Raw genomic sequence first — 16,321 nt, forward strand, 5'->3', positions numbered from 1 at the left:
TAGAATAACTCCCCAAGTTCACACTCTACATTTACACCTTAATACAACTCCACATAATCATTTTGTAAGGTCAACAAAATTCTTCCCACAATAACACACATAAAATCGTCTAAAATAGTTTTAAAATTTATTTTAACATAATAGAAAAATTACCACTACTCACCATCTCAAGAGTTCTAAATAAAAACACATATGAAGTTCTCCACCATCATACATAAGAAGAGATGAAATTGGGGCAGAATCTTATCTCAAAATTCAAGAATTCTTATCATCCTAACTTAGATTCTTCAAAACATCAAACATTTCTTCATATTTAAACCAAAGAAGAAGATATTCTCTTAGAAGTAAGGAAAAATGTGACTGTTAAGATTAAAGAGGGTTGTCCTATACTTTACACATAAAGAATATGATTTCCATAATACTCCATGGTAAAATTAAGTTAAACACATGATTATTCACCTACCTTTAGCTTAGAGGAAGAGAAATCCTCAAGAACCTTAATGGAAATTTAAGGTTGTTGTTAAGAGTTTTCACGAAGCTAGAGAGAGAAGTTAGACCCTCACAACCAACACTGACTATTGCATAAATACATCGGTGAAAGGGTCCATACTTGAAGTCAAACTTGTCAGGTTTCAAGGTGAAGGAGGCAAAGTAAAACTCTCGCACCTTAAGCTGGACACTACATAAATACATTGGTGAAAGAACCCATACTTGAATTTAAACTTGTCAGGTCTCAAGGTGATGAAGGCAAAGCTAAAATCTCGCACCTTAAGCTGATCATTGCATAAATACATTGGAGAAATGACCCATACTTAAAGTCAAACTTGTCAGGTTTTAAGGTGATGGAGGCAAAGTTAAACTCTCACGCCTTAAGCTGACCATTGCATAAATACATCGAAGAAAAGGCTCATACTTGAAGTCAAACTTGTCAAGTCTCAAGGAGATAGAGACGAAGTCAAACTCTCGCACCTTAAGTTGGCCTATATTTGAAATAAAACTTGTCAGGTCTCAAGGTGATGGGGGTAAAGTTAAATTCTAGCACCTTAAGCTGACCATTGCATAAAAACATTGGAGAAAGGGCCTCCAAACTTGTCAGATGTCAAGGTGACGGAGGCGACGTTAAACTCTCGCACCTTAAGCTGACGATTGCATAAATACATCAGAGAAAGGGCCCATACTTAAAGTCAAACTTATCAGATCTCAAGGTGATGGAGGCGAAGTTAAACTCTCGTACCTTAAGCTGACCATTACATATATACATCAGTGAAATGGACCATATTTAAAGCCAAACATGTCAGATCTTAAGGTGACGGAGGTAAACTAAAACTCTCACACCTTAAACTGACCATTGCATAAATACATCGTTGAAAGGGACCATACTTAAAGCCAAACTTTTCAGGTCTCAAGGTGACGGAGGCAAAGTTAAACTCTCGCACCTTAAACTGACCCGTCGTGAATGCCATTCATTTCAATCCTACAAAAATAAAGAGAAAAAGACAATACAAAGAAAACACAAATAGAAGAGATGTTGTTGCCTGTTAAAAGGTTTTGAATTCGAAAGCCATATATCACCAACTTGGATTGAGATAAGATGTTTTGCTCAGAATGAAACCCTCAATTCTAATTTGCAGAAATGAAAATACCCTTTGATGACTACGTTTTCGTATCAAATATAGAATTTTTTGGTGAGGCGATGCGAATCTGAAATTCTCTATCAGACGAAATCTATGACCAACTTCAAAAATTTGTCAAGAATGATTTCAATTGTCATACATTCCAAATCTTTGATATATTATATATGCATGTTTTTGGTATCTATAGAATCAAGCGGATCATAATTTCAATACTCCCATATTGAGATATAATTTTTTGGTGTCACCGCGCAAATCTGAAACTGCTGAAGCATCAAAACCCAGTGTTGATTTCAGAATAACATTTGAAAACATCTCAAAGGTATTGAATTATGAATTGCTATGTAATAGATATTATTGTCTAGTTTCACAAGAATCAAGTATCTCATGATTTCGTCATTCCCACTTCAAGATATGAAAATTGTAGTAAAGATGCCCAGATTTGAAATTTTCAGCATTATGAAATTCAAGGCTAACTTCAAAAACATTTCTAGAAGCATATTGAAGGATTTTAAGTCTGAATTTTTTATATGTCATAGATCTTGAAGTCTAGTTTCTGAAATATTAAATAGCTGTTTGACCATGAAAATTACTTTTTTTCAGAGTTGGAGTTGGAGTTGAAGATGAAGTTGGAGTTAGAGTTGTGTTTGACATGTCTTTTTAGAATTTTTTTTAGACTTTTGAAAAATCTTTTTTAAATATGATTTTATGCCCTCAACTTTTAAGAATTATCAAAATCACTCAACTACTAATTTACCTACTAACATACAACCAAATGTTGAGAAAATAATTTATATGTCTTCAATTGATAAAATAATTAACAACAAACTAATTATTATGATTGTTATTCTTCTAAAATTTGAATAAAAATATCACAAGCACGAGTTAAATAAGTTTATCTAACCATAATCGATTGAATAGAGTTAATATATTTTGATAAATATGATTGATGGATATAAATATATTTTATATATCGTTAAATTTGTTGATGAAAATTCTTAATTACTTTCACTTGAATTAATTATTTTATTGAATTTGGTCTTTTTAAAAAAATTTATAGATGAATTATTTCTGAATAGATTAGTGCTAATTTTTTGCTTTTTCTTTATTGATGATATTGATTTTCGTTGAATATTATTGTATCATAAATATGGATCGTTACGTTATGTTTTATATAGGACTTTATTGACCACTTCTTAATAATTTATTAAAATCATAATAGTCAATATATAACATATACATAAAATTAGAATGACAACAAAAAAATATTAAATTTCTCACTTTTAAATAACATAATGTACTAGACGTTATATTTCTATAATATAGTTCATTCAAAACAAACTTGATATATTTCCACCATAAATTTTCATTTATTATTTTGTACTTCACGTTAGTAAATTTTGGTTAAAAGAAGAAAAAGAGATTAGAATATCTGTAACAATTAAAAATGATGTTGTACCATAGAAAATAAAAAAAAAAAAAATTTTGATGGTTGGTTGTATTTATAAGAGATGATTGTGTAAAAATTTAAAGATTGAGGTTATATGTAATAATAATGAAAGTTGAAAATGGGAGTGGAAAATTGTGAAAACAACAAAAAGTTGTTTTCACTTTTTGGAATCCAAGTCCGGAATAATTTTTCGAGTTTTCATAGACAAACACCACAATTTTCGGATAAGTGAAAAAGTGAAAAAAAATCGGAAAAGAGGGAAATTTTTTTATGGCCAAACGGGCCCTAAAGCGTTCATGATTTCGACTTTCCTAGAATAAGATATGAATTTTCTATCACTAACATGCTGAACTGAAAAAAGTGATGAAAAATAAAAGAAAGATAGAAGGGAAAAAAATTACCTTGACATTTTCTTGGCTAAGAAATCACAAAACTGATATTGAAAAAGTGGGGAACCTACATTCATTTATAGAGTTATAGGGTGACTATTTTTATCTCTAAAATAAATTCAAATTGAAAGAGTTATATTCCTCATTGAAAATGGTTGAGTAAGGCGGTGAGAAGTTTACCAAAATCTTTTTAGAATTGGACAAAGCCAAGATATCCTATTAGAAATGGACAATATTAAGCAAATCATTATTAAAATTGGATATCATGCTTCACCAATGGGTCTTACGTGTAGAAATTCATGACGATTTTTTTTTAAAAAAAAATTGTGACTCAAAAATAAATAATTCAAAAGACAATATCAATATGTAAATTGCATGGTTCAACTATAAATTTTTTCAACTGATGACATGAGGTGTTTATACATATGAAAATTTTGGAAACACGAAGAAAGCATGTTTAAATAAATCATACTTCCAAGTCTAGTATCTAAAGTATACATTCCAACAAGTCTTGAAGCAGAGTGCAATTTGTGAGCAATGAAATTTTATTAATTTTAATCCATACAAAGTTGGGATTATATTAAAATTTGAAATATATTAGTCCGAATAAATGATTGATGGATTAATATAATTGGATAAATTATTTAAATTCAAATAAATATGAATTTGATTGAAGTCCAATTTTCGTTGGGCTAGTCCATTGATTTCGGCCACAAATGATGAGTTCGATTTGCTAAGTCCAATATGTCATCATATTCTAGAGGAACAAATGAGTGTCACGTGTCAAATGACGTGCACGCTAAGTCACCTGAAGGAGCCAATAGAATTATGTCACATATCAAAATGATGCAACAGGCCCAGTGAAGTAAAAAATCTATAAAATATGTCATATCACTTAAATTTGATTGGTCAAAATAAGTCCACCGTTTTTCTTCCCATAAATATAAACATGGGTCTTATAATTCAGAAAAAAACCACGAACAACTCTAACAAAAAATAAGAGAGAGCTCGTGAATCAGACACACCAGATTTCTCTACAAGCTACAAATCAAGTATTCAAGTTCATCCAACTCAAGATCATGATGACAAGATTCAAGAACAAGTCCAAAAACCCTTGAATTCAAATATAAGTCAAGATCAAATCCATCAAATTCACAAATAAAGTCAAATTCAAAATCAAGCTGGAAACCCTTAAATTTGTATTTGAAAAAGCGAATCAAAGTATTAATAGAGATTGTAACACTCAGATATGGTAATCAATAAAATAATCGTTGCAATATTTTTCTTCTCCCAATTATTTTCTCCTCCTCGGATTTTATTGTCCAACAAGATGCCAAACTTTTAAAGGCGATAACATGGATGAATCAAACTTTTAAAGGAAATGACATAGATGAATCAAACCAATAACAGATGACATAAATAAGTCATGTTCAATAATTCGTTGATATTTTTGAGTAGCCATGTGGCCATGAAAAATATTTCTTTTTTTAAAAAAATTATTTTACTTTAGTGAAAAAAGTGAAAACAAGATGCATTTGACTATAAAAATTTCAAATATAATTTCGAAATTATATTTGAAATTATATTTGAAAAAATGAAAACAAGTTTTATTTGTTTTCACTTTTTTCACACATATTTATTTCACAAAATTTCAAAAACAACTTTAATTTATATTCATGGTCAAACACAACTTCAACTCTAATTCTAACTCCAACTCTAATTCTGAAAAATTTTGATTTTCATGATCAAGCGGTGCTTGAGCCTGTTTTTTTTCAAAAATTACTTGAGATACATGTGACCAAATGGGTTCATAGATTTTTAGAATAAATATTTTTGGCAGATTTTTGAGGGACAAATTATGACATGCGATACGAAGATGGTCGCTCAAAGCAGCACGCCTCTGTCAAGGATCATCGTGCCACGACAGCACCATTTCCCTTTCTAGTAGTAGTAACTACAGTTCTCTCTCCAGTTTTCGGACATAACAAATGCAACTCTTTACAAATCTTTAAAAAAAAAAAAAAAAAAAAAGAGAAAGCAGTGCGTGTCCATTTAAAAGAAAAAAGTATGGAGTCCAAAGATTGCAGCAGCAATTTTGCTTGTGCTTTGGAGTACCAAACAGGAATTGGGAATCATTTCTCATCTGAAGCTATAGTTGGAGCTTTACCTCAAGGTCAAAATAGTCCTCTTATTTGCCCCTTTGGTCTTTATGCTGAACAGATCTCTGGCACCTCTTTTACTTCCCCACGTAAACTTAACCAACGCAGGCACGTTCCATTTACTTACTTCTTTTGTCCTAAAATATTACTATTGGTTTGTGTCGGTGTAGTTCTTGTTAGTATCTTTAGCAAAAAGTTAGTGTGTGTGTATATATATATATATATATGATTATTCGAGCAGCTCGAAATTTTTTTTTGAATGATCTAATAAGGAGGAAGTGATTCTTATTGTAACTGTAGAATCCGTCCTTAGCACCTTTTCTGAAGTGGACATAAAACTCTTGTCTGTGTTGATAAATCTCAAAAGAGGGGAAGATAATAAATTCGAAATTACTGTCCAATTTCAACGTTGATTAGTTGGGTATTTGTACAATATTCTATTTCATTTTAGAGAGTCAATTTGTCTAATTTTCAAAGCTAAATTAGATCATATTACTTCGACATTTTAAAATTAAAATTTGGATTTTCAAAAACTGTGTAGAAAATACTATAAATTGCATTTTTCTCTCGTACCATTATGATGAAAATATGTTGTCTTAAATGTTGGTCAAAGTTCATATGGTTTGACTCTCAAAAAGGCCAAAAGGAAACTGTGATCAGTATTTTGGAACGGAGGGAATATGGGGTTATAGTTTTAAAAAAAAGGTTTTGGATATTAGACTATGTTTGGATTGGATGTGAATTTTTTATTAAAGAAAAAAAGTTGGAAGCCCTTTGATATATCAGATAATGAAAGCGGATTGCCTAACTTCAACTTTCAGCCATTTCCAAGAATGAACAGTCTTCCATATAGAAATGTGTGAGCTGATTGAATGGGCATTTTCTTTCTTTTGCTAATGGATATTGAGAATCAGATTAATACTCATTTAGGATTGAGGTGTAACTGATTGATAGATTGGTTAGGTTACTGAGGGTATTTCCTGTTTGTGCAGTTGGCTATATCGTATTAAGCCATCGGTTACACATGAACCATTTAGACCAAGAATACCAAGACATGAAATGCTTGTGAGTGAATTCAACCAGTCAAACAGTTCTGCTACACCAACTCAACTGCGGTGGAAGCCTGTCGAGATCCCAGAAGCACCGACTGATTTCATCGATGGTTTGTACACTATATGTGGGGCTGGCAGCTCATATCTCCGGCATGGTTTTGCAATTCACATGTAATTGGTCTTTCAAACTTCACAAGTTACCAGTTTCCAAAAAAAAAAAAAAACTTGCTCTAGTATTACAAGCACCATGTCCTTTGTCTGGAGTTCCAGATATAATTATTTGCTTGCTAAACTTTTTAATTTTGCAGGGTAAATTTATTAGGATTGATGTGTAATGCTTTGGATATTTCTAAACCGAGAGTATATCGAATCTCCTTAACATAATGGACCACAATTCTTCTTAAATGAATTTCTTTTGTGCATTGACAATGATGTGTATGGAATATCAGTTTAGCCCAACAACTGTTACAGATGATATTTGTAGGCATCAAATTAGACCTAGGTATCAGTGTCGTAGGTTGACACGAAGAATGTTCAGCTGCCTCTCATGGGCCGTCTGCATATATGATAATATAGCATCTTGCCTTTTTAGGTCTGAGTCCTATTAGAACTAGATCTAAATTCCAGTAGATCATGTGTTAATGTGTGTCTTTTCTATTTATTAGCATCGTTGAAAATGCAGGTATACTGCCAACAAATCAATGGAGAACTCTGCCTTCTGCAATGCTGATGGTGACTTTCTGATTGTTCCTCAAAAAGGAAGTAAGTGCCAGTCAGTTAGGTGTCATCTGTCTGCTCGTATTCAGCGTCAAATTCATGTGCTTTGAAACTCTTTCTTACTCTCTGATCGTAATGTAGGTCTGTGGATTACTACTGAATGCGGAAGATTGCAGGTTTGTCCTGGTGAAATAGTGATTTTGCCTCAAGGATTTCGGTTTGCTGTTGACCTTCCAGATGGACCTTCACGTGGTTACATTGCTGAAATTTTTGGAACTCATCTTCAACTTCCTGATCTGGGACCAATAGGTGTGTAATGTGTTATGAAGTGCAATTGTGCAAGATTACTTGCTATTTAGATAACTAATATTATTTATTAAGAGTAAGTTTCATCCATGGTCCCTTAACTTTGAGTCTATTATACAGAAGTCACTTTTCTTTTATTCATTACACAAAAGTCACTTTACTTAGCTCCGGCCATCACAAAAGTTATTATGGCCGAATTTTACAATGATTCCACCGGAAAAATGATGTGGCAACCTTAATTAATTCTTAATTTAATTTAAAAGAATATAATATATTACCCATATTTTGACCCTTTTTATATGTGCCCAACCCGATTTTCCTTATGGATTATACAACGGAAGAATATCAATTTCTCAATAGCTTAGGCTACCTAGTGAAGACTATATTCATAAAAAAAATTTGATTGATATTTTTATGAAATAAAATTATATATATATATATTCTTAAAATCCTCTGAAGTTGAGACGTGTTGGTAAATTATTTTTTTCCTCTAAAATTATGGCATGTAGTTGATAAAATTATTTTTCTCCCTCTAAAACTGTGACGTGTAGTTCATAAAATTATTTTTTTTCATGTATTTTTTTCTTGCCACTTGGGTCTTTGCATTCGAGATATCATAATAATATAATAAACTACTCTATTTATTCAGTTTGTCTTTGTATTTTTAATTGTTTGATTAATTGATTAATTTTCTTAAATTTTTTTTATTATAATATTTAGTTTCTGATAAATTACATATTTTGTAATTAATTCAATTAATAAATAGAAAAATTAAATATCCTATAATTTCTTTATCTATTAAAGTACTTATATTTTATAACTTTTATTAACACAATTGTCAATAACATTATTTGTACAAATTTTGACAATACTTATTCAATGACACAATTAAACAAATTTTATTTTAAAACTATCTTTAGCATGTTTATTTATCTTCAAAGAATTAAAATAATTTTTTTTTGAAATAATATCATACATGTATTTCTATTTTATGTGTTTTGAAGAATTTTTCTTGTTTATCACTCTTTTTTGATGCACTTTTTTGGCAGATGAATGCAATATTATAAAATGTTTCATAAAAATATCAATCAATTTTTTTTTATGAAAATAGTTTTCATGAGGTAGTCTAATCTCTTAAGAAAATGGGATTCTAGGTAGTCTAATCTCTTAAGAAATTGAGATTCTTTCACTAAATTGGGTTATGCACATATAAAAAGGGTCAATTATGAGTAATATATTATGTATTCACTTAAATTAAAATTAAAAAATAATTAAAGTTGCCACATCATTTTTCCGGTATTGTAAAATCCGGTCATAGTGACTTTTGTGATGATCAGAGCAAAGTTAAATGACTTTCGTGTAATGAATGAAAGAAAAAGTGACTTTTGCGTATTAGACACAAAGTTAAGTGACCATGGATGAAATTTACTCAATTATTGATGATATGCATTTGAATATGTATTTAGGTGCAAATGGTCTGGCTGCTCCGAGGGATTTTCTTGTTCCTGTTGCCTGGTACGAAGATGGCTCCTGTCCAGGTTACACTATTGTGCAGAAGTATGGCGGTGAACTCTTCACTGCGAAGCAGGACTTCTCTCCTTTTAATGTGGTTGCTTGGCATGGAAATTATGTTCCTTATAAGGCGGGTATTTTCTCTGTATTGCAATCTCTCATAATGTGGGTGCCTTGCTCACATTTTATCCAATTTACTTTGCTGTTTGTCTCCTTAGTCCTGATGTAATATATTTCCTCAATTTGCAGTATGATTTAAGCAAGTTCTGCCCATACAATACTGTATTGATGGACCACAGTGATCCTTCAATAAACACAGGTTGGTTAGGTTTATGAAGTTACTATAGGTTCTAAGTATTATCAATGTTTAATTGTCATTCGTGTGAATCTTGTTCTTAAATTTATCGGTGTTGCTAGTTACATTTACTCTGGTTTCTTAAATCAATGCAGTTTTGACAGCACCAACAGATAAACCTGGTGTGGCGTTGCTTGACTTTGTCATTTTTCCTCCACGGTGGTTGGTTGCTGAACACACCTTCCGTCCTCCATATTATCATCGCAACTGTATGACCGAATTTATGGGTCTAATCTATGGGGGATACGAGGTTGTTTATCTCGCTCTTTCATGAAGTCGATGCTCAACTATAGGGTTATTTCTTTCACTTTTAATGAGGTTAAGCTTGTTTCAGGCAAAAGCTGATGGTTTTCACCCTGGAGGGGCAAGCCTCCACAGCTGCATGACTCCTCATGGTCCTGATACCAAAACATATGAGGTAATGTCTGTTCTGTTCCCCCCTCCCTCTATGGCATTGTTTCTTTTCCCTTCCCGCATATGCATCTTATTTATATTCTTTCCATTGTTTAGTTACCAACGATGAATCCTTTTTTAAAAATTCTGTGGCAAAACGCAATTCGCTTGTCCAATTCAAGGTTCTATACATTTGCAGTGCAAGTGTATTATTGTCTCAGCTTTTTTGTTTACAAGTTACAACATCGTGCATTGAGCATAACTATACTTTTTTTAAAAAAATTAAAATTATAATAGGGTAGGGAATCAAACTGTTACCAATAAAATTAAGTTCAGAAAGTCAACCGGACTACTAAGATTCCCCGAGACTTCAGCAAAACAAGAAAACCTACTAAGATCCCCCGAGCATAATTATACTAGTTAATCTAGCACTTATGATCTGTGCATCATAACCATTTGTTGTTGCATCCAAATCATGGTTATATGTGGTACACTTTTGTTCACCAAATGATTCTGATGCCATATAACATTTGACAGGCAACCATTGCACTTGGAAATGAAGCTGGTCCACATAGAATAGCTGATACCATGGCTTTTATGTTCGAGTCTTGCCTAATACCCCGTGTCTGTCCGTGGGCACTTGAATCTCCATTTATGGATCACGATTATTACCAATGCTGGATTGGTTTGAAGTCTCACTTCTCAGGACTATCTATAAATGAGGACAGCCGTGATTTGCAGAATGGAAAACCTATAGAAAGGTGAAATCTTATTGTTCAGCTAGCTTATGTAGTTCCTCCTAATAGTTCCTCCTAATGAGACTTAGTTTGTGCATAAGGAGTCAGGGGCATGTAATATGTAAAATAAACCCTAGTTAGTATTGGATCGAAAGATTAGGGTGATAATCCAAGTGCAGATACAGTGCTAAGATGAAACCAATGTCCTGTGGAATTGTGAGGTAAGTAGAAATTTGTTACCGTGATGATGTTGTAGTTTATGGTGTTGTATATATAAAGATGGAACTATCATGGAATACCTTTAGCAATTGCAAGAGCAACCAATAACTTACTCTTATTACTATTTCTTCTATGTTTCAGTAACCTCCTAAATTTTTAGTGAATATTTTGGTTACAGAAGTAGCATGTGTAGAATTCTTCATCAATGCAAATTCCGTTACGAGTTCATCTTTACCCCATTCTTCTTTACAAGTGGGGTTAGCCCCTGCTGTGCACACGCCGAATTGCAGGGGGTCAATCACTATTTTACATAGCGATTGTCGTGTGTACTAAGATTAGGCATGTCAAAGATTCACAACAGACGGTATAATCTGCTCGAATGATACTTCATTGTTTCCCAAGATTAGCTAGTCTAGCTGGTCTTTTAATATTGTTAGCTTCAACATCTTGAGATAACAGCAGCAGCTGCAACATTGTATGATAGACTTCAGAGCTCTCACCACAAAAATAACCTGCAGTTATGTGAAAACTTGTTTGATCTAACATGCCAAAGTAAGACGCTTGTAGTTGTACAATAATCAAAGTGCATCGAAAATATAATATCCTTTCACAGGTTTCCGAGGGAACATTGTGTTCATTGACATGACATATATGTGCAACACAATATACTTGCAGCATACTAAACTGATTGGAGCATGCTCCTTTGTAGTTCGATCAGTTGTGACGTTGTCAGCTGAAATACAATTAAATGCGAAAGTTTGATGTTTCGAAAATAGTTCCTAAAATGTTTGCCATACAACTTTCTTGGCAAATACACAAGGAACTATCAAAAACTTTAATTCTATCAAAATATTTTTTCCTTATTCCTCCTTTACCAGTAGGTCGGCCTACTCCCTGTAATTGTACTTGTCATCGGATTTTTTCAACCTTTCCTTCAGCAACCTGCATTCATGAATGACTGATAGAGCTACAAGGACGATAGTCACCCCCTAATCCTTCTAGTCCGATTTATTTTTTGTCAGGCTTGAGCCATCCTTGTTTAATTTCTAAACACCTCTATGGAGGATTCCCATTTAACACTAATTATAATCTTAATTTCGATTATTGTTAGTGAATTGCTATCTAATCATATTCCTCAATACTAGAGTAAGTTTTGTTGAAAGAGATGGGATCATGTTTCCTATTAGAGATGCTTTAGTCTTCTTTCCGATCATATGAATATTAATAAGATTTAAATATTTGAATCTAAATATACATTTGAAACCCTCTAAATAATTAAAATTATTTATTTTCTCAACATCTAAATGTACAAGATTTATCTTATTTAAAATTAGTTATTATTACATAGACCTTATAACATTAGACCTTATAACACTAGTAAACTATGTAGACCATATAAATTTGTTTAAGTGTAAATTAGAAAGTATTAGATATTGTATAGACTACAAAAATTATAGAATAAAGATCATTAGAAATCACTATATTAGCAAAATACCTTTAGGATAAAAAATAGTAGTGTGAAAATTGATAATTTAAGGAAATTAGAATATTTAAATCTAACAATTCAAGTTGAAAAGAAATACAGACGTTTAAAAGACAATAATTTTATTAAGTGTAATTTTAACAACGGAGAACATATATTACATGGAGATAATCCACAACTAAATACTATTACAGACTTTATAATAAACCTAGGAGAAAAAGTTCAAAAAGAAAATACAAAAATATTAAAAACTCTAGAGATATTAAAAGACCTGCAAAACAAACAAAAGAATTTGTTAAGTAAAATAGAATTAAATTTTGATTTCCTAAAGAACCAACATTTAATTATTAATAGATGTGTCTTTAATATTATAAGATCTGGATCGATGGCGGTTCACTGTCAGTTTTCTGGTCTTGTAAAATTAGTAAATTACTTATAAACATACCTCCAGTATATGGTTATTCTCTCAGTGTTTTAGCAATAACAATGGATTAATCTGTAAATTCCTAGGGATTTAAAAAGTCCGCAGAAGATTAAAAAAGGATTGTTGTTGTTATCCCGCGGTGTGATTAAAGAAGATATTGGTAAAATACCTAAAACTGAAGAGAAATAGATGAACAGGGTATAAAATTTAAAAAAAAAAATCAAAAAATGCAAAAATATTTTTTAGGAGAAAATATACTTTGATCTTTATGACTCGAACTCTTATACTAGACTAAGGACAACGAAGAAGGGAGTACTGAGTAGGATTTTACAGCATATAAAAAACACATCCACGTTAACTCTGCTTTGTTTTCTCATAACTACTTACCTGCTTTAATTACTTGTTTATATTACTTTGCTTGACTTATTTATTTACTTTGCTTATAACATATACTAAAGCTTGTTTATTAATTATTTGCTTTGTTTATATATTATATATACGCTTTATTATTATTATTATATATCTGTCTCATAATATTACTATCTATCTGTCTATTATTATTTTTATATTATTATTATCTGTCTATTAATATATATTATATTTTATTATTATTATCTATCTGTCTATTAATATATATTATATTATATTATATTATATTATATTATATTATATTATATTATATTATTGTCTATCTGTTTATTATTATTGGTATCAGAGCCCTAAGATTCTAGAAGACTTTACTATATATGGTGTTGTCAAGAACTACTCCTGTTAGTAGAGTATGTACTTTGTTTACAAAATTGTATGGATTTGACTCTGGAAGCTTATAAGACAATATTTCCACAAGACTTTTAAGAATTAGTAGAACTAGGCTCAAATCTGAATTTCTAAATGATTACTTTTATTATTGCACAATTAATGGGAACTCGTTTGATCAGACTTGGCTCATAACTAGATAGATATAAGGTTCGAAGATCAGTCTTTCTAATTTCGGATGTTCCAACATTGTTAGTGGCCTGTAACGAGTGTTGCTTAGTAATTTGTTTAAGTAGTCTTGAGAGGATGAGGCCTCTATCTTTCCTTTGTTTTTGCCTGTATACATACTAAAACAAAAATTGTTAGTTGTCTTCTTTTATTACTCTACTTAGCCGATCTGCTAGGTTATTATCTTTATCTTTAATATGTTCTAGAACAATATTATAAATTGAAGTGGCATCTAGGAAATTTAACCACCTCCTTTTACTACTATTCTTCTCTTTTATTTTCTGATAGAATTTTACGATAGCCTCGCAGTCTGTTCTTACTAATATTTCTAGCTTATTTAATATATAAAGTTTAAAACTATTCAAACCGTAAATTACTGCTAGTGTCTTCGCATATATGCTATTTAATTTACCTTTTTCTTTATATTTTTCACTTGAATAAGCACATATTTTCTCATTCTTTTTGTCACTATATTTGTTAGGCTTTGTTTTTAATACTGTTCCCCATCCTTGAAGGCTTCCGTCTGTCTCAACAATTAAATAATCTGTTTCAAATGGTAACGTTAATCTGGGATGTCTTGTATCATGCTTTTAAGTTGTTGGACTAATTTTATGTCTTCAGTATTAAAGGTTTTTGGGCCTGTTGATCCTGTTTTAAAATATAACGGTCCTGCTACGTTACCTAAGTCTTTAATAAAAGCTCAAGCATAATTTAAAAGTCCTAAATTTTTTTGTAAATCTTTAGTCTTGTCTAATCTATCTGGCATTTCTAAGACTTTTTTAGCTATGTGTGGTTGTAATTTTATTCTACCATCTCCAATAACTATTCCTAAAAAATTAATACTATTTTTACATAATTCCATTTTCTTTCTATATATAATATAATGGAATAATAATAAGTAGAAAGAAAATGGAGCTATGCAAAAATAATATTAATTTTTTAGAAGTAGTTATTGGAGATGGTAGAATAAAATTACAACCACACATAGCTAAAAAAGTCTTTGAAATGCTAGATAGATTAGACAAGACTAAAGATTTACAAATTTTTTTAGGACTTTTAAATTATGCTAGAGTTTTTATTAAAGACTTAGGTAAAGTAGCAGGACCGTTATATTCTAAAACAGGATCAACAGGTCAAATACCTTTAATACTGAAGGCATAAAATTAGTCCAACAACTTAAAAGCATGATACAAGACACCCCAGACTTAACGTTACCATTAGAAATAGATTATTTAATAGTTGAGACAGACGGAAGCCTTCAAGGAAGGGGAGCAGTATTAAAAGCAAAGCCTAACAAATATATTGACAAAAAGGATGAGAAAATGTGTGTTTATTCAAGTGGAAAATATAAATAAAGAGGTAAATTAAATAGCATAGATGCGGAGACACTAACAGTAATTTACGATTTGAATAATTTTAAACTTTATATTTTAAATATGACAGAAATATTAGTAAGAACAGACTGCGAGGCTATAGTAAAATTCTATCAGAAAATAAAAGCGAAGAATAGTAGTAGAAGGAGGTGGTTAAATTTCCTAGATGCCACTTCAATTTATAATATTAATCTAGAACATATTAAAGGTAAAGATAATAACCTAGCAGATCAGCTAAATAGACTAATTAAAGAAGACAACTAACAATTTTTGTTTTAGTATGTATATAGGCACAAATAAAGGAAAGACGGAGGCCTCATCCTCTCAAGACTACTTAAACAAACTACTAAGCAACACTCGTTACAGGCCGATCTAGATCTTATAATATTAAAGACACATCTACTAATAATTAAATATGTACTAATAAGTAATGAATTTTACAAGATCGAAAAACTGGCAGTAAATCGCCGGCGATTCAGATCTTAAAAACACAACTGAAATAAAATATGAACTTGATTAATTCAAACATAATTTACAAACTTGGAAGAAAAATACAAAGATCTATCTAACGGCTACTTACATGTCTTAAGAAAAAAGTGAGGTTTCCTTTTCGGGAGTCCCCTGAAAACTTGACAGCAATCGGAATGAAGAACTAAGAAACTAATATAGACTTTTTACACACTCTTTTTTTTTTATGAACTAACTTACAAACTTTGAAAACTAATGAAAAACTAAGAACTTTCTCACTCTTGATTTTTTCTCTCTAACTACTTATGTTTAAGTCTTCCAAAGGGGGATATTTATAGGCATTTGTGGACTTTAAATATACTTTATGGATTTCAAATCCTTTTATATTTGATAAGACTTTAGCAAGATTTTTGGCAACTTGGGTGGGACCCATGATCACATAGCTATTCCTTTACTTTATCCGACTATTTATTTATCTATTACATCATTGCATACGTCTATAATATCGTCATTACTTACGTATCGAGATTGTGTAATGCTTATGAATCAAACTCTATTCCGGAATCTTCATCGGTATTTGGGTCTTGTGCAAATTGGTCCATGGCTGAGTTGTAGTCTCGTTCATACTCTGCATTGTCTCCATATGATAATCCCAGTCTTATTCCTGTT

The 16,321-nt window shown here is 31.2% G+C and overlaps 1 protein-coding gene across 1 annotated transcript; it reads left to right on the top strand.

The window, feature by feature from the left end:
• Nucleotides 1-5,242: 5,242 nt before the first annotated feature.
• On the top strand, nt 5,243-11,038 carry LOC107842433 (homogentisate 1,2-dioxygenase). The gene is made up of 9 exons (XM_016686274.2): nt 5,243-5,737; nt 6,622-6,852; nt 7,364-7,443; nt 7,540-7,707; nt 9,171-9,346; nt 9,466-9,535; nt 9,667-9,821; nt 9,906-9,989; nt 10,502-11,038. The coding sequence occupies exons 1-9, from the start codon at nt 5,334-5,336 to the stop codon at nt 10,727-10,729; spliced, it is 1,596 nt and encodes a 531-aa protein (XP_016541760.2). The 5' UTR covers nt 5,243-5,333; the 3' UTR covers nt 10,730-11,038.
• The last annotated feature ends 5,283 nt before the right edge of the window (nt 11,039-16,321 follow it).

Source organism: Capsicum annuum, chromosome 9 (genome assembly GCF_002878395.1).
Source record: "Capsicum annuum cultivar UCD-10X-F1 chromosome 9, UCD10Xv1.1, whole genome shotgun sequence".
Taxonomy (NCBI): Eukaryota; Viridiplantae; Streptophyta; class Magnoliopsida; order Solanales; family Solanaceae; genus Capsicum; species Capsicum annuum.

Coding starts and splice junctions, on each gene's coding strand:
- LOC107842433 (XM_016686274.2), top strand. CDS start 5,334: ATGCGATACGAAGATGGTCGCTCAAAGCAGCACGCCTCTGTCAAGGAT. Junction 9,347..9,465: donor GAAATTATGTTCCTTATAAG/GCGGGTATTTTC, acceptor CTCAATTTGCAG/TATGATTTAAGCAAGTTCTG. Junction 9,536..9,666: donor TGATCCTTCAATAAACACAG/GTTGGTTAGGTT, acceptor AAATCAATGCAG/TTTTGACAGCACCAACAGAT.